This window comes from Capronia coronata, assembly GCF_000585585.1.
Source record: "Capronia coronata CBS 617.96 chromosome Unknown acBCG-supercont1.2, whole genome shotgun sequence".
Taxonomy (NCBI): domain Eukaryota; kingdom Fungi; phylum Ascomycota; class Eurotiomycetes; order Chaetothyriales; family Herpotrichiellaceae; genus Capronia; species Capronia coronata.
The window spans coordinates 3,395,878-3,421,638 of NW_006912894.1; the positions used below are offsets into that span (position 1 = coordinate 3,395,878).

A 25,761-nucleotide genomic window follows, 5' to 3' on the forward strand; every position below is an offset into this window, starting at 1 on the left:
CTTGAAAGCTACCTGCTTATCGGAGGAGATATGACCCCTTGCGCCGTCCCTCTTAATGTTGATGATACAAACAGCCTCCCCTGTCCAGCTCAAATTGCTTTCGCCTTGATGGTAGTACGGTCGAAGCCGCCATCCATGTCATTAGAAGGTTTACACACGCTCAAAGGGCGAGTATCTGGCTTACTGACATTGCAAAGGCCACATAGATACCTTCCGAAATGCCGTCAAAGAGAATAGCCACAGTAACAAATCCTTGACCCATCACTTTGACACCAGTAGCTACTGGAGAGAGCGTTATGTGAAGTCTGAACTGGAACGGTCAAGTTTGCTCAACGAAGTGTTGGAGCTTAGGCAAGAGAGAGACGCACTCCAGGCACAGGCGAAGGCAGCGCTACCTACGGCAGCACGGCAAGCATTGGGAAAACGGAAGAGAGAGGCTACCCCGGCATTGAGGAAGACACGACAAGCGCCGCACGCAAATGCTGTCGCACAAGATGGTCTAAGCGAGGATGAACTTGTTCTGGGGCCCGAGTATCTCGGGTCTGATCCTAGTAAAGATGTGTTCCAACTCGGGTAGGTTGGCCTTGACTGCTAACGAGTAGTAGACCGTCGAGCGATCCTTCGAGCATTCAGGTCACTACGCTACACTCTCCGACTGGACGCCCCCGACAAAGATCGTGCCGCGACGGCAGTCCGAAGTATGGTCAATGCCATTTGCAGAAGTATTCGACCTACCTCAGAAAAAGGACGGAAAGGTCAGCCTCGCACAGAAGCACAATCCATTGACTACGTCTGCCGAGCGCTACGGCACGTCTACCCGTCTATCCTGGAGGGATTAGATCTCATCAAGCCAGAGAAAGACAGTTATGATGGCCAAGGTTTTCCTGCAGCGTCGGATATTGTCAGATTGTTCCAAACCCTCCTGGGACGTCTACACAAATGTACTCTAGATGACTTCGTCGAACGAGATGAGGAGGCAAAGTCGAGGCAGAAAGGACGCCGTCCTGGCGCAAAGGCAATCAAAAAGACACCACCTGTCACTTCCGTCGACTATGCTGTGCAGGCCAAGTCCCTCACGATGACTTTGCTCAGAATGGTAACAGTGCTCGACGCATCTAACGACATGCATTGTGAGCTTCTGGAGGGGATTTTGTGCGCCTTCCTCGATCACGTCGGTTCTTCCTTGTCGCTTTTGGTCTTTGGGGACCCGAAGAGAGATCCCAAAGACTCTGGCGGGATTCTTCCACCTCGAGGCTTGTTGGACGTTGCCCATTTGGATTTGGAAGCAGCAACGGGCAGCGCGACGATTGAAGGCCCGTACCTCATCTTGATCTTACGCAAATTCGTGGATTTCGTTTATCAAAACACCAATCATATGTCGGCAAATTCCCGTCTACTCTTTTCGGTGCAGAAGCCAGATGTCACCCAGAGTGACGGGCTTCGACACTCGATCGAGCAGACACTCCAGACTACTCTACTTCGCGGAGTGTATGGAGATGAAGACGATACATTTTACAATGCTCTGAGGCGTGATGAAGATGCAGACGACGCTGAAGACGATTTCCTCAACATGATGGAAGAAATGAACGCGGAAGAGGATGGAGCGGAATGGTTTGTTGCACAACTTTGGGAACATTTGGGGTGGGATATATTGTCTGGGCGTCGAGGGATTTAATCATTTTAAAGCCAGACTTGTAGAAACTCTCTTGCTGGCGGGATACTTTTGATGCATGTCCTGTGAGGTATAAGATTGTTACCAGCATCGAGGTGCTTTTATATGTTGCGTTTCCGAATCTCGACCCGAGCATTGAAGATGTTCCAAGGCTCATCAGAGCTCCAAGCCAAGCACCCTCACGGCATTCCCGCCCAATATTTTCCGCTTAGCATCTTCATCTTGTGCTAAGCATCCATCGATGGCGGTTTTGTTGCTTTCCACGCTCAGCCACTTACTATCCTGGTCATCGCCTAGCGGAGGGAAGAAAGGGTGATCTGTTCCAAACATGACGCGGTCCACACTGCCCGCCGCTTCGATGGCGGCCTTCAGCCCGGGTTGGCCGTAGATGACAGCGTCGAGGTAGATATTGGTATGAAGGACGTCCCATATCGACCGTTTCGGACCTTGCCTGTGACCACCGTTGGCGATAAATTCCCGCTCATGCGCCACGCAGGACTCTATCCGGCCGGCCAAAAAAGGTAGAGTCCCGCCCGAATGGGCCAAGAGAAACTGAAGGTCGGGGTGTCGGTCAAACACTCCGGCGAGATACATTCTCGCCATAGCGATGGTGGTTTCCAAGGGGAAGCCCAAGGCAAGCGGCAGCACATGTCCGGACTTCGCAATGGTCTCGGGCCCACCAAAAGCCGAGTCGGGAAGACCATAGTGCGGATGCACGAAGACGAGCGTGTGGGTGGCAGCCAGCGCAGAATAGACCTCCTCGAGTTTCGGGTCATCCAGACCGCTTCCCAGGCCCGTCGTGCCCATGATGACGCCTTTGACCTGAGGCAGGGTCTTGAGGCGGTGGATCTCAGTGACGATATCCTTCAAAGGCGCCGACAGAGGCAAGCAGCCGAAAGCGTAGAGCTTCAATTTAGAATCGCTTGATGATGATGATGATGCTTGAGCGTTATTCTCGCCACACGCCTTATCAAGGTCGTCGTTGATTTCCTGGGCCGTGGCCAGCGCCGACTCCGGATCGAGGAAGTCCAGCCACGGGTTCGCCAGGCTGATGACGCTGCAGGTGATGCCGTGGGCGCTCATGAACCGCCGCTTCTCGTCAAACGAGCTGTACGTGCTGTCGACGGGGCGGCCGCGCGCCGACTTGGGCCGGCCGGGGTCGTCGTCGGACGCGAGGATGATCAATCTGGGGTCCGCGCCGGGGGATTCGGTCGGCTGGTGGATGTAGGGGACCGTGGTACGCGAGGCCAGAAGCTTGATGTACGACGGCGGGTACATGTGCGTATGTATGTCGACGATGGGGTAACCTGGAGACATGGCTGGTGGTGGTGTGGTTGTATTTTTGGTCTTTCTTGGTCGAGATACTAGTACCTCAGGAAAGTCAAGGGCAGCAGCGGCGAAGTCCTAATAGATGCGTGAGAGGTTGATGATTCTAGATCGTGGTCTGATCCTGCATCCCTCAATTCAGTTACTGTCTGGGACTTGTGTCTTGTCTGTTGAAGTCCAATCGGGGGCAGGAATATGGGTGGCTAAGGTTGTTGCCCGTGGTCATATACTACTCTGTATATTCTGTAGTAGCCTGCGGTACTAGATAGACAACAAGCCGTCAAATACTATCAAGTATCAAGCGGCATCCTCCGCTTCTTTATCAGGCAACGCAGCGCAGTTATCGCCTCTCTGATCCAATCACAGATCTTCGTCGTATTCATGTCCCCAGATTCGGCTGATGTTATCTCGACGGGGAGCGATGAGGGTCTTTCTCGGCTGGTGGCGGCCTGGTGGGCATTTAACCTCCCCTTTATCCTTCTCCTCCTCCTCCTCGATACCTTCGACATCGACACGCCTTTGACGATTCCACAAAACTTCTTCTCACGCTGCGCACGATATTGTCAGGACCGCAGAGAAAGACAGAGAAAGAGAGGAAGAGCGGGACATCACGAGATCGAGATAGACCGAGATCAGATTCAGCACGGCGCACAGCTCTCATTCCACCTCATATTTGATTCGCCCGCTAGGAGTTCGGCAGTCTTTGGTCACTGACCGGTCGTGGTCCACTTGACACCACGCTCGGAGTACCAGGTACTTACTTGACAGTCGAACGAAGTCATCTTCGAACATCTCATCCCAACTCAGATCATCCTTCCCCTGAGACCCACTTCAGCCTCCTCAGCAATAGTACAGACGGGCATTATGGGATCGATGCCAGAGAACGAGGTGCAAAAGGGCGTCGAGCAAGATGACTTGGTTATGCCGGTAAGTCTGAGTTACCCTGTCACTCCCACTCCCAGAACAGTCACGTACCAGGAATGTCCCCTTCTCCTTTTCCACTACTTTCTCTCACCATGTCTACCGTCCGACCGGTTGATCTGACACGACACGATTCTTGCGATTCGCACAGTTGATCGACTTCGGCGCCTTCTTGCACGGCGACCCGGCCACGAAAAAAGCGACCGCCGACCAGATCCTGCACGCGTTCAAAACATCCGGGTTCCTGTATCTCCAGAACCACGGGGTGCCCAAGGACCAAGTGTCGCTCGCCTTTGCGGAATCGGCGCAGTTCTTCGCCCGGCCACAAGCGCAGAAGGACGCGCTAGGCTGGACCACGCCGGACGCGAATCGAGGCTACGTGACCTGGGGCCGCGAGAAAGTCACGCAGTCCAGCAACCCGGAGGAGATTGCCAAGCTGCGGGCGTCGAACCCGGACCTCAAGGAATCGATGGAGATCGGGCGCGAAGGCGTGCCCGGCTTGCCGAACCAGTGGCCCGCGCATCTGGACGCCGAGGGGCAAAAGTTCACCGAGGACATGAAGCGCTTCTTCCTGACGCTGAAGGACCTGCACATGCAGGTGATGCGCGCCATCGCCATCGGCATGATGGGGCTCGACCACGAACGCTTCTTCGACAGCTACACCGACGCCGGCGACAACAACCTGCGGCTGCTGCACTATCCGCCCGTAAAGCGGTCCGTGTGGCGCGACAACCCGTCGCAGGTGCGCGCCGGCGAGCATTCCGACTACGGCTCCATCACCCTGCTGTTCCAGGACCAGGTGGGCGGCCTGGAGGTCAAGTCGCCGCGCGGCACCTGGGTGCGTGCCACGCCCATCGAGGGCACCATCGTCGTCAACGCCGGCGATCTGCTCGCCCGTTGGAGCAACGACATGATCAAATCGACGAATCATCGCGTCATCCAGCCGCCGCCGCCCAAGGATGCCGCCGCCGATGCCGATCCGGACGCTTTGATCCCGGCCCGCTACAGTATTGCGTATTTCTGCAATCCCAATTTCGACAGGCTGATCGAGGCCCTTCCGGGCACGTGGGAGGAGACCGGCAAGAAATATGAGCCCATCAATAGCGGCGATTATCTGGTCATGAGACTTGCTGCTACATATTGATCGATTGATTGACGACGGTTGCACCCAGGCTTGGAGGATGGAAGGCTTTGAACCTGAGTCGACTGTGAAAGACAGGAGAATAAGAAGCAGAAGGGATGAGGAGATGGAATGGGATGAAGTCATGACGTGAGATGAAGAGATGTGTTTCAATCGAGTCCTACAAAATAGCGCAGCGTTCGTTGTTAGGTCAAGTTCCTCAATTCTACCTGTCCATTTCTATTCCGAGGGCACCACTACAGCCTGATGAATGAACCCCGACCTGCTTTCAAACTACCTATGCTGTCCGAAAAGTAAATAAATATTCGTCACTCGACCTAGCGGCTGATACCTGTAGCGCATAGTCCATACCTCAAGCAGATACATTCCAAATACTAGGGCATAGAGCGGAAAGATATAAAAGGGTTCAAGAGACGTCCCTCTACGCCGTCCAACACCTTACCCGGTTACTGGAGTATGATATCCAAAAGCAACCCCGATGCAGTTCCCAGTCCTATATCTCCAGACCTCCAAACGCCTACGCTTCACCACCCATCAGCGGATTCTGCCTTCTTGCTAACGTCGATCGGCCTGGATCGCCGCCTCCGCTTATTCCAATCAAGGGCCTCGCCGGACCTCGACCGACCTCGACCCCGACCTCTTCCTGTGTCGGTAGCCGTATCGAGATCGATATCGGCATCTGGTCCTCTGTCCCTGGAAAATGCAGCCCGCATAGTCGACAGTTCAGGACTAGCAGCTCCACTCCTATCCCCACTCCTACTCCTAGTCCTACTCCTGCTTCTGCTGATGTTGTTGTTCCTGAACCGACTGAAACGCGAATACTCCCCCCTGCCATCGCGATCGCCACGCCCGCGCGCACCACCACCACGGCCGCCGCCGCCGCCGCCAGGAACGACCATGAAATCGTCGAATCCAGCATTTCCCTGCGGCCGACGGTCGCCCAACTCCCAGTCCTGATCATCACCCCCGTCGGCCCTGTCGCCCAGGTCGACGCCGAAGCGGCGTCTCTTGCCTGCTGCTCTACGCTCGCGCCACCAGCCCATACTATAGCGCTGGCCGCCGAAGATGGCGGCGAATTGGGCTGCAGACAACCATTCGGCGCCATCGGGGATGAATTGTGCGCGCTTATGGCGCTGCTGGTGCTGGTTGGTGTCACCAGGCCCGTGATAGTCATCGGAGCTGTTGAATCCATGAACGTGGCCGGCGTCGAAGTTACCGCTTTCGTCAGGCGCCGCGTGGATGCTCTCAGGGAGAGAGTGATCAGGGTTGTCGCTGTATCCGAACGATCGGCGCCGTGGTTTGCCGCAGCATTCGCAGATTCCGTCGTCCAGGCTATGGCATAGGTCGCTGCCGGCCAGGAGGGACATTGTTCCGGCGAGAGAGCATGGATTGCAGGGGAGAACGTGTCGCATTTTCGTGGTGAGCCAGGCTAGCGCCGCAAGGACGGTTATCGCGCCGAGAAGGATCTGTAGTGCGATCTTGCTGTTTTTGTCCTGTACGAGACGTGGGGTGGTGATCGTTGTCGCGATTGTGTTGGTTGTCGAAGAGTCCTGCCGTCGCTGCAGTAGATAGGAAGAAGAGATGTTGCTGTTATCATTCTCCAGGGACGTACGCATGTTGATCGAGATGACTTGGGCCATGTAGATGCGATAGAACCTGTTGATTGCGTCGACGAGAACGTCGCTGTGGTTCTGTCCTGTCAAGGATGCCGGGTCATGCTTGTATGCGCCGTTGAGGACGGCTTGGAAATAGATGTCGAGAGTTTGGGCGCTTGACGGGTTGGAGGCTACCGTGGCGTCGCCATTGAAGAGAGTCACTTCTTGAGCCAGATTGTTCTGGATACGGAAATCGAACGAATGCGCACCATCCGTGCTCGCCGGGTTGTCGTGGACGAAGATACTGCCATCATGTACGATGGGTGGATGGTTCGGATCGATTGTGGTGCTGTTCGGCTTGAATGTGACATTCGCATCCAACCCCTGGATCTCCTGGTAACAGATCATCGAGGTAACTTGGCCCTTGTCCGTGCTGTCTAATTGAAACTGACCGAACGTGAATGCAAGACTCGGACATCCTATAGCCGGATTGTCGCTGATATACTCGCCCCGAGTTTCACCATAGTTGCCGTACAGCGCCGCATTTTCTACAAACAGCAAATCTAGCTGTGACCCAGCATAGGTCGCCTGACCGCCTTCAAGGAGCTCGAAATTGTGTTCATAGATCACGAATGAAGCGTTTCTCTGGTACCCGCCCAAGAGACATGAGTCGGGTAGTGTTGCATTGGCTGCCACGAAAGCTTGGTCAGTCGCATATGCCGAATCGGACCCTGCCTTTTCTGTAGTCACGTTGAAAGATGTGTGCGGCAGCACTTCGCATTTCAGATTACCACGCACAGCAGGCAATACTTGAGTCCGAGAGCCATTGATTGTTGTGAGCGAGTTCGTGGGGAGCGCAGAGTTGTCCGGAGAAAGCTTCGGAAAAACCAGTCCATCGTAAGTGAACTCGGGATAGTTGAAGTTGTGATGCATCATCAAATCTACCATAGCCGCTGCTCCATTATCTGTGGTCAAGCTATTCGGCCATTTGAGATCGAACGTGTCGAGCTGTGTGAGAGACACGCCAGGTCCATTGATGGTGAATTGTTGCACGTAGTAAAGTCCCGAAACGAGCACGGTGAGGACACTGGCCAATGTTGCAGCTGTGATGCTCAGGAGAGCGCCTAGATAGCGTGTCCTGAGGGCTTGCAGGAATGCAAATGGAGGTGACCTTCCCAAGACGTGATTGAGGACTGATTTCCGGCTTATCGTGTTGCTATTGGCAAGGTTCGTCCATGGTCCAAACAGAGCCACATTGAAATCAAGCGTATTGACCATCGTCGCCACGATCAACATGACGATGCCCGGAATGTAGTGGCTGTAGACCTCGGTCCAGTTGTTGTCAACGACGGTGTAGAAGCCATTATGTCTGTCGGAGGATCGTTGAATGAGTTCCAGCAGCACTATAATCACCAATGGCAGGCCCAGAGTAAGGACAATGACCGGGAATCTGGCTGTGACGGGCAGCCACCATTTCAAGTCTGCATTAGGCTTCGTCTTCGGGATCTCAGGTTCTCCTTCAGAAGTGACAATTTTGAAACTGGTCTCCCCGGAATCCGTGGTCGCAATAGCCGTGCCGAACTCGTAACCCGCCAGGGCCGATTTCTGATTTGCCTGACTCGGGATACCCTGTCTTTGAAAGAGTCTATTGAGTTCCGCGCTTCTTGTAAGAATCGTCGCGATTGTTGCAATAGAACTTGGATCTCGCGGCACAACAGCCCTTGGAGCGATGAACATCAACGCAATGCAGAAGAGGACGAGGAGACCAAACATCGAAGCCATGACCCACAAGGACACGTCGTTGACACGCAATCTTTGTTCTTCAACAGCCACATTTCCCCCTTCCACAGCGCTGTTTCTCGCGGATCTCAGTGTTTGGTGTGCATATTGCGATAATATACCCTTATAGGTATCTTGAGCGGCTGAGCCTAACTTGTCCGCGTCCATCAACGACTCAATGCTCCGAGAGCCATGCGTCACAGCCATGAGGGTGAACATTGCCTCCGAGTCCGATCTGGCATCATCATTGACGGCATCGCCAAACATCGCCTCGGCATATGCAGACGATTGCAGAAAGACAGTGGTGGCATTCCATGCTGAGATTTGTGGCAATGTGCTGTTGACAGCATCTTCCTTCAGCGTCACTGATATAGCTTCGTCGTGGGAGGCCAAGTGGGTGTCGTTTGTAACCTCGACTCTTGTCACGGTATACGAGGCTTTGCAGAAAACGTTCGTCATATTGGCCAACGTCCTTGAGACATTACTTGCAATAGTGAAGGGCCCCCCTGCTAAATCTGTGGCATTGTCGAACAGAGTTTGCTGGTATCTCATATCGGTTATGGTGAACAGAAGTCCCGAAGGTTCTTTTAAATCTTGTTCACCGGAAGTCGTGGAGCCACAATGAACCACTTGAACGGTGCCGTTGACCTGTCGACCCGGAAGTATCTCAGTATATGGATTGCCAGCCGCAACGCTGAGAGATGTATCCTGGTCACAAACCTTGCCCGCTGGTATGGTTAGAGAAATGTTGCTTGAAGTGGCGAACGTATCATCCGCATTGGTATCATTCACGATGGCTGGGGTGTCGAGCCTGACGTCCAAAGTTTGACAGGACATTAAGGGTACAAAGGCATCCACCTCGCCAGATATGATGGCGCTGTCGTTGAGCGGAGAAGAAGAATTGACTGTCATCACGGCATAAGCCAGGTTGAACCTAACACCATTTTCCAGAGACATCCCTTGAGCTTTAGTGCCGTAATATGCATACACTGGTGAAGCTGACATCGCCGAAGCATCAAAAGCACTGGATGGGATAGAAGAGTCGGCAATAAAGCCTCTAGCGAGGACAGCGGTGCCTGCTAGGGTGACAGGAGAGGGAAGGAGGACCAGCAAACCGGTCGCAAAAACAGTGGCAACTTTTAACAAGATGAACCCGGTAACCGTGCTGAGGACGGCGAAATGACTGTTTCTGAACGCTTCAAATAGTGACACAAGTTGGAACTTGGAGATATAATCGACCAGAAGACTCTCTGAGGGTTTGACCGGACCATTCTGAAGGCTGTCGAACGGCATGGCCAGTTTCGAATGGTGGTCGACCATCCTCCAAGCAGCCACAACGAAGACGATGATGACGGTAGGGGCGTACGACCACGCGAGATGGCTCGTCCCCTCGGCCACTTTAAATCCACTGTTGCGCTCATCATAATGCCAGAGAAGGACTAGGCCGATGAGAAAGCCAGCGAAGACGAGAGCAAACAGACCTAATACACCCTGCGTGAGCCAGATCGGGGTCCATATTTCAGGGATCGCTCCTGATGGAGGAAGCAGATATCCAGAGTCTGTCGTCTGGCGCTCCGAGAGTTCACGGAGATGGATGGCGTCGGGTTCGTCTTCTTCATTGATGGACGTTATTGGGGCATACTGCCGGCCTTCAATCCTCTGCGAAATACTCGGGGGTAGATGTAGGATCACTGGAGCAGCCCGTATCGAGGGAAATCGAAGAGGGGTCGGTTGATCTTCAGACGTCGGGTGTCGCTCTCCATCTCGAGGAGGAGGGTCTAGTGGCTCTGGCAATAGTGCCGCCGAGCTGTCATGTTCACAGTCACGTTCACGTCGATGACGCTTCGCCTGGGCACGTTCGGCTTCGGTCACTGGCACATCGAGGAAGACAGACGGTTGCTTGTTGTCCATGGCTTGAGCGAAGAGTGGCGTTCGGCGACATGGTTCGCTTGATTAAATAGACTGTTTCATGTCCTCATCGCCTCACTTCTGAACATCATCATCGCTGGGTGTCTGTTGGAATGAGTGAAATCGGCTTGCTTCAGCGTTCGAGGCAGATGTCTGTTGTTAGCATTAGGTTACGAACAGGACCAGAAGGTCAGCTCAACATGCTTGGATTGACATTAGTCGTCTCAGCCGCATATAGTACCCCTTCGTTAGAAGGACAGGGCCAAATTAAGGCGCAGGGGGGCCTGAGATGAAGATGGATTGACCGGGATCATGATCCCAAGTCACTCAGCCTCTCTCACTCGCCTCCATCGATCCTTGTCGCTTGCAAGGAACTTGTCCTCCATGTGGTTTAGCAGCAAGAGTGAAACAAGGCGCCTCAGCCTTCTCGACCACTACTAGTATTTCTTTTGTTCTTGGACACTCTCACTTGCGCTCGCGCCAGGCTGTCTGGGCGTGAGAAGACTCGCCGCTGCCCATGCTCCGCCGTCATCGGTAACAATCTGGAGGAGTTGTTCACGAGCAGTAGGGACATCGAGAACGTTCAGAAGTGGTCAGTCTGCGGGATCGAGCTCAGATGTCGAAACTTGAATATCGTGAAAAGGCAGGCAAGCATCCACTGGGAGTGATAAGTAATGGCAGAGCACGGACGGCATTCGACCTACCCTAATTGAGGCCTCATCGTCGTAGAAAGCTACAACAACCTGTCCACACCCATCAACGCAGCTTACTATGCTGCGGTGCGTTCGTTGTCCCAAGAGTCTTCTAATCTCTGGTCCCAAGTCTTGAAATACTGGATCGATTGAATGCAGTCTACCGTCAAGGCGGCGCTGCTCGCAACTCCAAGTAATTATCCAGCTTAATGCCGAGAATCGAGAATCGTCGTTGCAAACTCTCCGCTTGCAACGTTGCATACCATTTACCGCAGCAAATAGGCAATAAAATGTGTGGCCGACCGTATCCCAACGCCGTGATGGATAGCTCCGCGCAATGATCCCATGTGTCCAGAGGACACCGCTAAGAGTACATCGTAAGTCGCCTTTTTCCCCGGCACGTCGTAAGAAAAGGAAAGAGAACGGAGAAGTCGAGGCAAGGCCAAGGTGCGGCAGCTTAGACGATCATCTGCGCCACACCCTGTCCTCCAAGAGTCTTGCTTCCAACGAAATCCTGCTGTTTCAATCCTGCCATGGCATAGCAAAGGCCCGCCAGTAGGAGGAAGACAGCTGCCGCGATCAAGCTACTGCTGTCCACGATGAGACTGAGCCATTGGACGAGCGACATGGTCCCATAGATGGCTGCTCTCATGTAGTTTGTGGTGAACCGACGGATGAAGGCATCGAACTTGGCCGAGGTCGGGCAGATGCGCAAGAGGAGAGGGATTTCGATGAAGATCAGAATAAGCGATGAGCAACTGTGTTGAAATCGACCATGTCAGCATGTTCCGCGGAAGGCCACCAGTCGGGCGACGAGACTTACAGGAGGATGACGCTGAATATGATCAGGAGGTTGAAGTGGAAGATATTGGCAATGCCCAAGGCGAACCCCAGGATGATGCATAGTACCCCCAGCCTGTAATGTCTGGTCAGTCTCCGTTTCAATGTTGAACCCCTCTCCTTCCAGACCATCCGTCGTTGCAGCCAGGTTCCGGTGGGCAGGAGGTTAGAGTAGTGGGCATAGGGCTTCTGAGGACAACCTTGTCGCGACAGGCAGAGGAGAAGTTGAGGTGTTGCTTACCATTGTCCGTAGATACCTGCGCCGTTTGTTAGTCTAGATCGGGTAGCAACCATGGACCACCGGGCACGGAAAACCACTCACTGAAGTTGCGCGACCTGAATTCTTCAGCCAGCGTCATCTTGAATTCCTTGTTCTTCCTCTTTTCAAAATTGCAGTCGCGTTGTAGCTTGTGAGCTTGTGAGCAGACAGGGTTCGCGACAGGGTATGGTCAATGCGGCCGAAAGTATGTCGTCGGTCTGTGGAATATTCACTGGCTAGAAGAATGTCGTGGGAGGATGATGCGCAGGGCAAACACTGGCAAGCAACTTGATTTGAATTGAGAGGGTATTGTTAAGGGGGCGGAGGTCTCAATCAAAAGTTGTTGCTGATGACAGTTGAATGGAGACGAGTTGGTGGTGAGTTAGTGGCAGGTGCGACAACCAAACCACGAACAGGGATGCGTTGCGTCGCTGCGTCTGGGGTCTCTTGCGATTTGGCGTGCAGCTAAGGTACGTGCTATAGAGTGTACTCTATAGAGCAGTAGCACCACAGCAGTAATACAAGCCAGATCAAGCCACTTGTCTTGAGTTGTGCCAATGATACACGTCTAGCTATACATTGTACACTATAGTTCTCATCTCATCAGTGGGAGGTTAAGGTATTTATTTCTACAGGAAAGCCCACTTGATGAAAAGCAGCAGCCTGTTTGTTCTTTGCCTGCCTAGTAGTATTGTGTACCCAGGGTGTTCAGCTAATAAACAGCCATCATTATTCTGCGTGGCGCCACGACCTGCCACCTTCGTGCCACGCGTTGTGTTGGAACTCCGAATCCGACCATTTCAAGGTGCTGCTTTGGTGGGGATTATGTAAGAGAACTACCGCTCGGGCACACGGCCAAGTATACAACACTCCAGAGCAGTCTACGTCTTCACTTCAGCCTTGGCCATCCTGTTCACATTCCAGTCATGGATCACCGTCTTCCTACACTGGACATCTCTGCAGTTGAATATTGTTCACCACTGGCAAACACCTCTGACGGTAATGTTTCGTGCTGTTCCTTGGATATATGCCCTTGGTCACGGTACCCTCCAGAATGACAATCTTACATGACGACGTTGACTGAACTGGACTGGAATGGACTCGAGTATATTGACTGGCTCTCACTCTATCATTGAAACGTTGGTCTCGCGCCAGGCTGTCCTTCCTTTGCTCCTGCAACGGTAGCACCACTCACCATCCCAAAGTCCGCGCCTTCTGCGATGCTCGTTCACGTTTGATGCACAGACCGAGATCGTGCCATACTAGCCCGACCAGACCCCCTACCGCTCTGGGTTCTGTGGCATTAATTTCATCAACCTGCGGCATACACCACTGTCCATCATGTTAGCCCTGATGCAACAAACACACAAACGCATCCCACTTACATCGGAAAACGTCGTTCTGCACGTAGTAACTTCCAGCGTCAGGTAGCAGGTTGAAGACTTGGACGTAACTCATGGGTTGTGGCTGATCGTCGACCTGTCAACATTCAAAGTTCCTCGTCAGCGCGCTCGTTCGTCACATATTGTCGTAGTCCACCGCAGCCAACAACTCTGAGTATTGTGGATGACGACCTACCATCAAGGCGCCGGTGACCATGACCAAGATCCCTCCAGTCTCATTCGACGGTTGTGCGTCCGTGGTATCGACCCGATGTTGGACCTTTGCAAATGGCAAATTCTGAGCGAAACTGGTCAGCCCTTGTTTGGTCTTTCCTCAGTCGTGGTCCACCTACCGTCAACTTCTCCAGGATACTCTGAGTGCCTTGGAACGGGTCTTTCTCGAATGTGAGCATGGAGTTATTTCTCTGCATCCAGATGTCCTATCAGCGATGTATTCAGCCGCCTATTTTCCTTGGAAAGTCCGTACGTAGAGAGCAGCCAGCTGTGCGCGATCGCCATCGAAGGTCTTGTAGTAGAATTCAACGAATTGTTCTGGAACATCGTCAGACATATAATCCAGCGACCCGCGCCCACAATCGAGGGCCGTGGGTGATGGTCATGTGTAGAGGGAACATACGAGCGATGGTCTGGAAGTCTAGATGCGAACTCTTGTCAGCCATCTTCCTCAAATACCTCTTGCGCCTGGGACACCATCTGCGTGTGCCTGAGGAACGGCCAGAGAACCAGTTTACTCACCCGCCATCTTGCAGCAGTCGTTGGTGTTTTTCCACTCTGTTGATCTGGAGATTGTCTCGGTGACCTCAGGGGCTAGTGGGATTTATGAGCAAGTGTAGGACTGTGCCGTGGAAACAAAAAGAACGGGGTCTGAATGAGAGGCTTGTTTTGGGCAGGAAGTCAACCAACTCTACTAGCCCGCAGGTCAAAGTGTTTGGCTCTGGCGTCAGGTAGCAATCGCATCAAACCATGTCACGTGCATTGTTGTTGCCAAGGGGCTACAAAAGCACAAAAGCAGCCACCAGCTTGAACTTGAACTGTGGAAGGACTCCCTGCCCTTCTTCCCTTTCTTCATCTTTCTCCATTTCAACCTCTCAGTTCGTTGTGTCTGTCTGTTTCTAATTCTCCTTCCTTTACCACTCACCCACCAGGGGTATCACCTAGACATATCTTGATTGTCAGTTTGGGAGAATGATGCCCTCACTCACCCTTTAGTCAAACAATCGCCATCGCCCAGGTTCTTTAGAGTGGTAAGCAACCGGCTTCTGTTCAACTCTCCTCCGCCATCACATTTGCCCAAGCTCCGATGATGTTCGTCTATATGCTCAAACGATAACTGACGAGGCGGACTGGCGATGTCAACGCTGCCGTCGCTGAGTATAAAAATTATGTCAAGTCTCAACAGTCTGAGAAGCTGCAAATCAATTCAACCATGCCTTTCCTCCAGCTGCATCTCGTCGAAGTCTCACCGGGATATTCAGCTGACTTTGTTCTTCAACTCAGGATACAAGCCTGCGGTCTACTGGTAGAATCCCGAAAGGAGCAATGCTAAAAACTGTGTGAGGACCTAGGAGTCCGGTCCTTGCAGGCCATCTCCATCTAGTACTACTAGAACATATTCCCTCCTCTTCCAGATCTTCCCATTTCCAACATAGTAGTCGAGCTCATCACCTGGATGGCACCGCTATGCATATTGTATACATTGATACTGATCCCCTCCACTATACATAACAACTTCGACAGATTCATCCCCTTCTACCACCTCTCGCACCACTCCCACGCTCGCCACGCTCGCCTTCCCTCTTGTGCCAGGGATCACTGGGCCAGACCCAGCCTCTCACAGTTCGTGCCTCCCTCTTCTCGCCCATCTGCGGTTCGGGGATCCATTTGTCTTTGCCATCCTTGCCCAGTTCCTCGATATCGCCGTCGTCGTCAATCGTGACTATACTCTCACCATTGCCTCCGTCCCACACTCTCTGCCGAGTCATTGCTCCTGGCCCTCCCACATCCATGAAACTGGCTGGCTGTCCCGGCAGTGGCGTCGCTTTGGCGAGCATGAGAAGGTAATACAGCGCCAGATTGACCGTCATGTTGACGTGCCCAGCACCACTGTCCATGAAAGCATCAGGGTTGTTTAGCGAGGTCTTGGTCTCCACCGCCTCTGCCACCTCGAGAAATCCAAAGTAAGGCTGCCCGCGCTCGTCACATCCAGCACGGACGCAGACGAGCTCAATCTCCGTGATAATGAAACCATACCGACAGCTGTGGTCACGCATGCATTTTTGCAGGTGCGCCAGCGTCCGGAGGTACTCCACTTTGCGGGCTGGGCCTTCACGGCGCATACCTGTGTTCCAGCGGTCGAACGACCGTACAAGACCGACGATACGGCCACGAGGGAGCCCTGAAAGGGTGCGGTCGTTGTCGCTGGGATAGTTGGCAAGGAAAGTGGGTATATTGGCTGCGTTGGAGCTCACGCCTGTACTGGTTGGAGCTGGAACGGGGTATAGCGAGATGGCATTGTGACCAAGCGACAGCCTCGTGGCAGCATTGACTTTTGGGAAGAATATTTTCGAGATCAGACCGGCGAGGTCGGCCTCCGATGAGGGTGTGACGGTGGCGGCGTTCGTGTTGGTGATGGGAAGGCATGATGTATCGTGTTGGAAATTTAGAAGATTGAACAGGTCCGGTATTGTCGACATCGTCTGCAACGAGAATGACTTCCAAGGCCTGAGATTACGGACATCCCACCAAAAATGGTTTGTGAGACCACGACCTGTTTGATATGTAAGATGTCGGACCAAGTTCATTGGCTGTGTTGACTGTGTCAAGTAGCTAAGTAGGCTGGTAGAGGAGACTGGGGCGAGCACCGGTGGAGGACTCATTGAGCAAGGCCGTGAAATAGCCTCAAGGTCAATAGGCAAGTCGAAGGTGCCCTCGAGAGTGATGAGAGGTGGTTCGGGCATAGGTATTTCCGTGTAGGGCATGAATGTAGTCGCAAACAAGTCTGGGGACGGTCTACTCTGCTGGTCATGAGACATGTAAATGGGCAATTGACGGTAGGTTGGGTAGCCAAAGCGTGTCAGGACACTGCCGTTGATGCTGGAAGCAGACGACGAGCGCGAATGTGTCCTAATAGGCACGCTGAGTTTTGCTTTGGAGATGGCTGGTGAGGGAATGAGTGAATTCGACCGCGAGTTTGGAGCGTTCGAGACGGGCGAGATCATCGGGATGCAGTCCGCAGGTTCAGTCGCGCTCCTGTACATGCCGGGTCGAACATTCTTGTTGATGTTCGTACTTGACAATGCTCGTCGATGAGCGGAAGGACGAGCAACCACTCGGGGCTCCAAGGAGGAATCCTGGGTTCTGATCTTTGGGAGCAAGGTTGGACCATGTTGACGTAGAAGTGGTGAACGGCTCGGAGTCGTATTAGCTGTTATTACGGACTCGGGCGAAGTGTCAACTGTGCAATAGGACGAGTTCGACACATTCCGAGAGTGACTCTGCTGGCCAGCAGCACTGGTAGCCTCTGGAGGCGTAAGAGGTCTATAATAGTAAGGCGCCAGGGACATTCTAGAGACCATTAGTCACGACCATTGGACTAGATTGGACAGCAATGTCAAACAGCACTCACATGTTGCAATGTTGGGGAACAGGTCGCAGGTCTTGTGGGAGGTGAGAAGCCAGCTTCTCGGAGAGGAGATTTGCAATGCAACGAACAGAGGAAAACACAAGAGCAAGGAAATCGATCCACCAATCGACAGAAGACCGGGTATTAAGACTTGCAACTTGAAAGAACGAAAGGCTCAGAGGGCTCCAGGGAGGGAGGCATCAGGTATAAATGGGTTGTGGTGTATGCGACCCGAAGCGGGCAGCAAGAAGTGCAGCCCAACAACGTCCTGCAGGTCATCGTGCATCTGAAACATGGAGTAGAAGACGGGAAGGCAAGGAAACAAACACGATGGCGGTCTTGTTCGAGAAACCTGTCGCGGGTTGCTCGCGAGTTCGCAGCGGACCTGACCGCGGAGCGCGGAGCGCGGTGGAAGACGCGCGCCAGACAGTTGGAAACGAACACAGCTATTTTCGGTGGAATGACGGCGCAGAGCTGCTCGGCTCAGGACCACGACAAGCTCAAAATGGCCGGAGGCAGTGTAACCCTGCCTGGAAAAGTTCATGATGTCTTACGAAGCAATCTGCGTCGGCGCTTGGTCCCTATTTCAAGACAAGGCTCTGGTCGGCGGTAGCGGTTGTTTGACGGCAATCTGAGATTGAAGCGTGGTGGACAAGGACGCGAAGCGCGGCGCATCAGATGAGAACTGACACCAGACCGATGAGGCTGGGGAGTCCAGGATCCGAGATAGGCGCTGAACCACTCGGAAGATGTTTCACTGAAGACATTGTTTCGATGTCCTCGCAATGTGTGTATTGCCATTGGTGGCCACAGTAGGCGCCGTTGTGGAAGGCTCATGTTACAGAAGAACAGTTGTGCAAGAAACAGGTGGAGAGACAGATGAAAGAGGGAATAGAGCAGGAGACGACAAAGGTGGCGCAGTCGACGCAGACCATGTGACCGGCCGGCCATCTTTACTGAACCACCAAACCTTCTTGCCGTGGATGGCTCGCTGGCGATTGCTTGAAACACCGCGACGACTTCTCAGTGTGGAAATTACTTTTGTCAGACTGAAACTTACTTTCGCTTTGGGAGAAGAATTTCTGCTGGCAACTACACATTTTGCCAAGCTACGGTCAGACAAAGCCGATTTTCCTCGAACAGCCGACTCAGCTGAATGAACTCTGTACACGAAAGACAGAGGCCGCTGTTACCGGCAGGTCTACCGAGTCAATTATTCGGCAAACTTTCCTAATGAACACCACCACGTGAGTCCAGCCCGCTCGCGACAACCTCTTCGCGCGCCAGAATCGCGCGCCAGAATCGCGCGCACTCCCGTGACTCAAGGTCAGCAACTGCTCACGACTTGCCCACGAAATAGACACGACTATATCGCCCAACAGCTTCGCTTGGATGCACTGTGTCTGCGGTGCAGCTCTAGATTGTCTTCCTGCATCATCACCGTTGCCTGCTGTCGTATGCTCACTGGTCTTGACATCACCGGAATGCAAGCTATGTTTCATCTTGCTGCTCACGAGCCCGAAACCGGTCACTCACTGGCCCAACCTCAGCCTGACCGACATTGTAGCTCGCAGGAGGCGCATGCGTACGTGTCGATCAGAAAGGTGGAGGAACATCAGGTTTCCGAATCATGCCAACGACCCTAAGCAAGAGTCTGCAATTCGCTCTCTAATTGTGCTGATCAAGCATTGCCTCTTAATACCCCAAAGGAAAATCTTGTCTAGCAACACCACGAGCATTGGGGTCGATATGTACAAGCTCGTGCGACCATCATCCAATGGATAAGCATTGTCATGGATGAGTCCCTCGATGGAAAAACCGTCTAGCTCACCCACCAATCCATTATCAACGCCAGCCTCTGAAACACAAGAGCTGCTGCAAGACGGGCTAAGTCAAGCAGTGCTGATGATTCATGATTCAATCATGCCTTGATCTCATACTTCCTGCGGAACATGTCGTCAACCTCGGTCAGGTAGTATGTCCCCGGCAGCAAGTGCTCCACGTCGCCCACTGGTTTGAAGTCCTTCTTGAGATGAGCCTTCTCTCGCAGCATACACATTTCATCGTACACCTCCGGGGGCACAACTCGGCGAGCGTCAAGTCTTTCCTGCAAATTGAGCTTCTCGAGCATTTCCGTAGTGTCGCCAACCACCTTCAAGCTGAACATGGAGCTAGCCAGACCGCTCCCGTAGCTGAAGACACCGATCCGCTTGCCGTGCAATGTTTTCGGAGGGATATTGCTCAACAACCCCACAAGGCCACCATAGACACTACCGCAGTACATGTTTCCGCACATCGTGGCGACCTGGATAGCCGGATGAACTCGCTCGGCAAATCGCTTCTTGGTCAGTGCCATGAAGGTCTTTTCAATGTTCTTGTCGCTCAAAGATGCCTCGTAGTCAACATCTCGGAGTTCAGGTGCGACGTCTTTGAAGAGAGGGTGACCGGGATCCTCGAGGAAATCATTATACAGCAGGCGGGCGTATGATTTGGAAACAAGCTTGCATGTTGGAGCATGGAATGCCATGTAGTCGAATCTGTCCAAAGGAGCTTGCTCCCCATCTTCCCTGTGGGCGCCGTTTCCGTTCGCGTGACCATTGGCTGCCGCACCGTTTGCCTGGGCTTTCAGGGTCCTCTCTCGGGCATTATATGCTTTGTAACACGCATCGACGGCTTCGGTGTAGCATCTCAGCGAAAAGTGGCCATCGACATAAGGATACTCGCTGGTCAGGTCGGGCTTGTAAAAATCATAGGCGTGAGTAATGTACGATCCTCGCAGCCCGGCTTCGAAAGCGAGCGGCGCGTCGGGACCGATGAGCATGGCCACACAGCCGGCACCGCCAGTTGGACGAGCGTTGCCCTTCTTGTAAAGAGCAATGTCGCCAGCCAGTACGATGGCATCTCGTCCATCCCACGCTGAGGACTCGATCCAGTTCAAGCTGCTGAAAACTGCGTTGGTACCACCACTGTTTCCTATCAGACCGTGCTTCCTTTGTATATTCGTTAAGGTGACACTCACTAGCAAGCATTGTAAGAATCCACGCCTTCAACGTTGAAGTTGCCGGACTCCTTGAACAACTGCATCAAGACGGATTTCACACTTTTGCTCTTGTCCAGCATGGTTTCGGTGCCCACTTCCATACGGCCAATCGTCTTCAGATCGATGGAGTACTTCGAGATGAGCTTCGTCAATGTGGTAAGGGCGATCGAATAGATGTCTGTCAATGCTTCGTTAGAGCTAGGTCGGGACAATACTCATCGCGACGCCACACACCTTCTCGGTCATCACAGAACGCCATTTTGGTCTGGCCGAGACCGATCGTGTATTTGCCAGCGGCCACGCCATCGAACTTTTCCAACTCGGCTTGATCAACGCACTATCTTTTGTGAGCACATGCAACCCTCTTTTCCTAAGATCAACATACTTGATTCGGGAAGTAGATCTCGATGGCTTTGATGCCAATGTTCTGAGGTCGTGAGGCCATGACTGAGATGCGGGTAGGGTAGTTACGGAGGTTCGTTCAGCGAGAGATCTTGTATCTGTGAACAGAAGCGACGCTGGGTAGCTAGTTCTGACGCAGTTTGAGGAGCGGTCAAGTGGGGAGATCTAGTTTCGACGGTCCTGAAGGGAACGGTGATCTGGTGTGGAGGCGCGAACGAGGACTAAAAAGACAGGCAAAGTAGTCTTCTTTAGGCGTGGCCTGAAGTTTGCAGGAATTGACACGAGAGGCAGTTGAACCTTTACCGTGTGTTGCTCCCAGATAGACAATGAAGAGACAAACTTGAAGGCAGATGTACGATATCCATGCGGACTTGACTGCCCCGTAAAATCAAGTAAATTTGTTGAATAATGGGCAGCAGGGTTTTTGGCTGGTCGCGCCGACCTCGCAGGCGACGTCTGCGAGCTTAAACGTCGACTGGGGCTTGGAGTTCCAGAGGGTCCCGGTGCATTGCCCCTAAAAGACCTAGACCCAGCCAATTGAATTCTGTGCACGGTGGGCGGTGGATGGTGCCCAGCTGGCAGCTGGCAGCTGGCGCAAGTGGCATCATTCGGTTCTGCTGGTTCCTGCATCGTGGCGCGTCACTCCCGGGACACTTTTAACAGGGGCACGAAGTGGAGGGGCAACCGAAACAACCTGGGAACCTGGGTACCTTGGTACTTCACCAACCACACTGCAGTAGGTACGTGCTACATTGCGGCATCAGCCATTCCACCTCATGCTTCATCATCAATTGGGCGAGAAGGCTTTCAGTTCCCTCCATCCAGCTCATCTCGTTTCGGATCGCGCAGAACAAACACCACGCACGTTTTTACGGAAGCCAAACTGTCCCGGCAGAAGGAAGGCAGTCAGGCATCAATGTCACCATGATGGTTGTCACGGATACCCACCCAACGATCCTCAGCCTTGCAAAATGGTATATGCTACAGCTAGATAAGGACACGCCGCCACGCTGCAATAATATATCACATTAGATGGCATCGCAACGTGGCCGAAGCCCACTTAAAGTAGTCAAGATACTCCGTTAACAGCAACATTCCTCCTGCTTGACGCCCCTATTGGCTTTCTACTTCCAAAGAAAAAAAGGACTCGCTGTTGAACGCAAAGACATAGTACGGTATTGGAGGCTTCGCTATCTAGGAGGACCTTAGGCCGACCGGTCTGTCTATATACCTTCGACGACGATGCGGGAGACTCAGTGCTGGGAGGACCAATATGAAGTATACCCCGATGCCTCAGTATGAGGACGGCAGAACCGAGAGCCGACCGCCATCAGTCACCACAACGCATCCATTGATGTATGCACCCGCTCTGGAGCACAGCCACAGAATTACTCCTGCCATGTCTTGCTCATCTCCGCTCCTGGTAGCCGGAATGACGTTCTTGGAGAAGGTTCCCTCCACGTTGTGAGTGTCCACCGTGCCTTGAGCTTTGTACATCGTCTCGGTCATCTCTGAATAGTACAGTCCAGGCGCGATGATATTAGCCCTGATGTCGTACGAGACAAGCATGGTCGCCAGCTGTTTAGTCAGGTGCACCACCGCTGCCTTGCTGGCGGGATACGACAGGTTCCCGAATGGTTGCCTGTTGTATGCACCGATTGACCCTGTAGTGATGATCTGAGGCCGCGGCCGGAAATTCTCCGCAGTCGGCGGTTGAGGCCGCTTCTTGTTCGCCTCATGTAGCAACGGTAAAAACGCAGCAACGGTGAAATGGACGCCTGTCACATTGACCCCGTAGGTTGTGTTCACCGCTTCTGGTTCGGGTGCCCACATGTTTTCGACCAACTTCTCGATCGGAAGCGGCTGTCGGTTTTCGTCTACCGTGGGGACCGAGGGGCCAGAAATGCCCGAGTTCGCAACGAGGACGTCGATCGCGTCGACTTCTGCTCGCACTTTATCAACACACTTCTGCAGTGACTCTTTGGATGTGACATCCGCCACCAGCGGCACGATCGTGTTTCCGGGCACAGAGCTGGCGGTTTCTTCCAAGGCAGCCTCGCGGCGACCAATGATAAACACCTTGGAGGCTCCATTGACTGCCAGAGCTCTGGCCATCATTCGCCCGAGGCCTTTGCAGAGTGGTCAGCGTTGAATTGGAGACAATGATGCCTGTAGATGGACGAAAGGACGCCACCAGGAAACTCACCTGATCCGGCGCCAGTCACAACGGCAACGAGTCCATTGACGTTGAAGAGGTTTCCCGCCTCAAGCTTGGGGATGTCTGCCGTGGACATGCTTTCTGGACGTAAAGTTGAAGGTCTTTTTGTACAGGGTAGAAATGGTGGACTTGGTGTATGGCTTCACGCTTGAAGTGGAAGACGTCTAAGAGAACAACGAAGATAAAAGAATGGGAAGGTTGATAAGTGATGATGTGTTGTTGCGAGACGTTGGTGTATGCGGTGATGGAGTTCCTCGGGTTATTTCCCGCCGCGGGGTCCAGGAGTAACTCACTTGCGGAGCATCTTGATTACTACCTACCTAGATAGGCAGGAGTTAATCGAGAATCTCCGCAACAACCCTATAAGCATATACGTACTGTGGTAAATTCTGATCACGATGTTGCGAGTGAGGAATTGAAGCCGCAACCCTGGGTGTAGACGAACTCCAAACACTTACGTATCTCTACTTTGTTCGCTTGTCCATAACGTCCAAGAGAACAACCAGAAGCTAAAACAATCAAGAATGCCAATGTTCGTATCTGCAAACACCAATCGTCCCTGGACCAGTCACTGCGTGTCAACATGAATCGGTCCGGTACTCGATTGTCACTGAATTCAAGGTACCAAGCGGAGCAATCGAGTCAACGCTAGCTTGGAGGTATCTCGAAGTCATACACATTATCATATCATATCACATACAAGTCGTCCAAACAGTATCGTATCTGTCTACCCAGTATACCTAGGTACACAGGCAATGCCTGGCCATCTGCACCGATCAATGCAGCTCTGGACCATTTTTGTTTGTGCGGCTACCCAGACTCTCCATCCTAGTGGTGGCCGAACCCGAACTTGCCCTTGAGCCTGTTGAGCCTCCCGGGTTCGTAGCTTTCTCCGCGATCACCGCTCGTCTGTGCATGTGAGCCATCAGGCATGGTTCCAGGGCTAACATCGGTCTCATCCCGGTGCTTAGGTGGAGCTTTCAACAGACCTCGTCCTCGAGTATCCGCGCTTTCATCTGTGGCCGTCTTGGAAGAAGGTGCGGACGTACTCGAAACCGCAGTCGATTCGACAGAGGGCTCTGATGGCTGCGCAGACGGTGCAGCTGTAGAAGTATCGGAGGTTGACGGGTTTTCTGCAAGCCGAACCGGTCAACATGCGACTCAATCAACTTTGCGACGATGGGGCTCACCTGGTGCGTTGCCTGCGTCGTAAGGGTCCGTTGCTGTACCCTTGCCTTGGATGCCAGTCGGAGGCTCTTGTCCTGACACCATGGGAGCCTCGGCGGTCTCTGGTGCATTTCCCGCATCGTATGGGTCGGTTGCTGTTCCTTTGCCTTGAATCCCCGAAGGAGGTTCTTCTCCTGACTCGGCAGGCCGTTCGACATTTCCCTGGTCGTACGGATCGGTTGCAGTGCCTCCGCCTTGGAAGCCAGACGGAGGCTCTTCCCCTGACTGAGCAGATGATCTGCCCATGGCACTATCCTTGATACCGGCCACTGATTGGTACATGCTCTGCACTGCGCTCATGGTGATGGTTGTGTTGGCGGTGGTTACGTGACTCGGCAGGAGAGGAGCTGGATCTTCAAATTGGGGACGTGCAAGAAAAGGCGTGAAGGAAGACTACAGTTCTGTGGCTCTACTAGGTAGAGGTTGAGCATATGGAGAGGCCTTGACGGCAGATGGAATGTTACATTGATAAATCGGGTCGGATTGCCTGACTCAAGGGCTTCTAGGGTTCTTATCATGGGGCGAAGAATCTGGGATGATACACTGCAAGGTATTGCTAGCAGGATCTTGCATGAATGCGGGCATCAAGGGCATCAAGATACTTTCGACGTCATAGCGTAGTAGACTGCAGACACGTGATACTACAATTGGTATAACTATCCGAGCTGCTAACCAGGAAAGTGCTAGGTTGGATATGGCGTTCAACCTGAACATCGAAGTTCAAACCGAACTGACCTACCTTCCGTGCCACTCTACCTGAATCTCCTGAGGCAGTAAGGTAGGTAGATTTGGCCCTCTTTCATTCATCTTTGAGTTGTGACAACTTGAACGACAGATCCCTGATTTTTGTTTTCTTGAAGGCTATAGCTTTAATAGGCTGGATGAGAGAACTCAGAACTGATGTCTCCCAGAGGTGTGCGCCGCTACTCCCTTACAATGGCCTCACACGGCGAAGATGCACAATGTCTACCTAGGAAATACAACCACCTGCGGCAGTATGGTGGTCTTGGTTGGAATAGCGAAAGCTTACGGCAAAAGTGGAGGTGCCCGCCACATTCTGGTTGATTAAAAACTGCCTCGCAGCAAGGTGAGGTTTATATCAAGCACAAACGCCCTTCCTCAAACAGTCATTTCAAGGGACTGCCCGGCTCAAGGGCAGACTGTCCGGTTTTTGAAGGCCCTAAGAGCTCGACTCGCTAATTGATGGCTCCGACAACGGAGGATCAAGCTTTTGGCAAGCACCACCTCCAGCAAAGACTTGCACGGAAGACCACATCCATTGCTCCACAAAGCGGCTTCCCTGTGGTAGGCTTCAACTCCCGAATTCTGGGGCACAGAGAAGTTTCCCCCTAAAGCTATTCTTTTTACGCCCATCCGGTGTTGTCGAGGCCACGTTTGCCATGCCAGTTTTACCAGGAAAGACCGGTGCCTTGACCAGGCGCAAATGCAAGGCAGCTAGAGACATGCAGAGAGTCGGATCACTGGCACAGTCCCTCTCAATGGGTTCGTTGAGCATCGGTCTCACGGACTGATGATTGCTAGTGTTCTTAGACGTCAAATGTGGCAATTGGACTTCATATTATCCTCGTATGTTCCGAGTTTCCATGGCCTCGACCGAATCCGTTGAATCTCCAGCATCAAGAACAAGAACAATCCTCCAGTCTAGATTCCGTCTAGTACCCAAGGTAGTAAGGGAGACAATGGCGTATATTATCC

At 52.9% G+C, this 25,761-nt stretch overlaps 10 protein-coding genes across 10 annotated transcripts; 2 read left to right on the forward strand and 8 right to left on the reverse strand.

Moving 5' to 3' along the window:
• Positions 1-135: 135 nt before the first annotated feature.
• A1O1_02902 (uncharacterized protein) lies at positions 136-1,675 on the forward strand (the record flags this gene model as incomplete). Its single annotated transcript, XM_007723810.1, has 3 exons — positions 136-148; positions 198-551; positions 606-1,675. The coding sequence occupies 3 exons, from the start codon at positions 136-138 to the stop codon at positions 1,673-1,675; spliced, it is 1,437 nt and encodes a 478-aa protein (XP_007722000.1).
• Positions 1,676-1,828: 153 nt separating this feature from the next.
• Positions 1,829-2,989, reverse strand: A1O1_02903 (uncharacterized protein; the record flags this gene model as incomplete). The annotated part of the gene is made up of 1 exon (XM_007723811.1): positions 1,829-2,989. One exon carries the CDS (start codon positions 2,987-2,989, stop codon positions 1,829-1,831), a length of 1,161 nt encoding a protein of 386 aa, XP_007722001.1.
• Positions 2,990-3,862: 873 nt separating this feature from the next.
• On the forward strand, positions 3,863-5,063 carry A1O1_02904 (uncharacterized protein; the record flags this gene model as incomplete). The annotated part of the gene is made up of 2 exons (XM_007723812.1): positions 3,863-3,925; positions 4,071-5,063. The coding sequence occupies 2 exons, from the start codon at positions 3,863-3,865 to the stop codon at positions 5,061-5,063; spliced, it is 1,056 nt and encodes a 351-aa protein (XP_007722002.1).
• A 521-nt stretch (positions 5,064-5,584) lies between these two features.
• On the reverse strand, positions 5,585-10,345 carry A1O1_02905 (uncharacterized protein; the record flags this gene model as incomplete). Its single annotated transcript, XM_007723813.1, has 1 exon — positions 5,585-10,345. The coding sequence occupies one exon, from the start codon at positions 10,343-10,345 to the stop codon at positions 5,585-5,587; it is 4,761 nt and encodes a 1,586-aa protein (XP_007722003.1).
• A 1,146-nt stretch (positions 10,346-11,491) lies between these two features.
• On the reverse strand, positions 11,492-12,233 carry A1O1_02906 (golgi apparatus membrane protein tvp18; the record flags this gene model as incomplete). The annotated part of the gene is made up of 4 exons (XM_007723814.1): positions 11,492-11,792; positions 11,858-11,950; positions 12,116-12,131; positions 12,197-12,233. 4 exons carry the CDS (start codon positions 12,231-12,233, stop codon positions 11,492-11,494), a joined length of 447 nt encoding a protein of 148 aa, XP_007722004.1.
• A 1,212-nt stretch (positions 12,234-13,445) lies between these two features.
• A1O1_02907 (nuclear transport factor 2) lies at positions 13,446-14,086 on the reverse strand (the record flags this gene model as incomplete). The annotated part of the gene is made up of 5 exons (XM_007723815.1): positions 13,446-13,465; positions 13,519-13,612; positions 13,712-13,813; positions 13,869-13,940; positions 14,003-14,086. 5 exons carry the CDS (start codon positions 14,084-14,086, stop codon positions 13,446-13,448), a joined length of 372 nt encoding a protein of 123 aa, XP_007722005.1.
• A 1,189-nt stretch (positions 14,087-15,275) lies between these two features.
• On the reverse strand, positions 15,276-17,099 carry A1O1_02908 (uncharacterized protein; the record flags this gene model as incomplete). The annotated part of the gene is made up of 1 exon (XM_007723816.1): positions 15,276-17,099. The coding sequence occupies one exon, from the start codon at positions 17,097-17,099 to the stop codon at positions 15,276-15,278; it is 1,824 nt and encodes a 607-aa protein (XP_007722006.1).
• A 1,980-nt stretch (positions 17,100-19,079) lies between these two features.
• A1O1_02909 (hydroxymethylglutaryl-CoA synthase) lies at positions 19,080-20,643 on the reverse strand (the record flags this gene model as incomplete). Its single annotated transcript, XM_007723817.1, has 4 exons — positions 19,080-20,124; positions 20,178-20,376; positions 20,433-20,535; positions 20,584-20,643. The coding sequence occupies 4 exons, from the start codon at positions 20,641-20,643 to the stop codon at positions 19,080-19,082; spliced, it is 1,407 nt and encodes a 468-aa protein (XP_007722007.1).
• A 1,250-nt stretch (positions 20,644-21,893) lies between these two features.
• On the reverse strand, positions 21,894-22,894 carry A1O1_02910 (uncharacterized protein; the record flags this gene model as incomplete). Its single annotated transcript, XM_007723818.1, has 2 exons — positions 21,894-22,729; positions 22,807-22,894. The coding sequence occupies 2 exons, from the start codon at positions 22,892-22,894 to the stop codon at positions 21,894-21,896; spliced, it is 924 nt and encodes a 307-aa protein (XP_007722008.1).
• Positions 22,895-23,646: 752 nt separating this feature from the next.
• On the reverse strand, positions 23,647-24,345 carry A1O1_02911 (uncharacterized protein; the record flags this gene model as incomplete). Its single annotated transcript, XM_007723819.1, has 2 exons — positions 23,647-23,951; positions 24,009-24,345. The coding sequence occupies 2 exons, from the start codon at positions 24,343-24,345 to the stop codon at positions 23,647-23,649; spliced, it is 642 nt and encodes a 213-aa protein (XP_007722009.1).
• Positions 24,346-25,761: the final 1,416 nt, after the last annotated feature.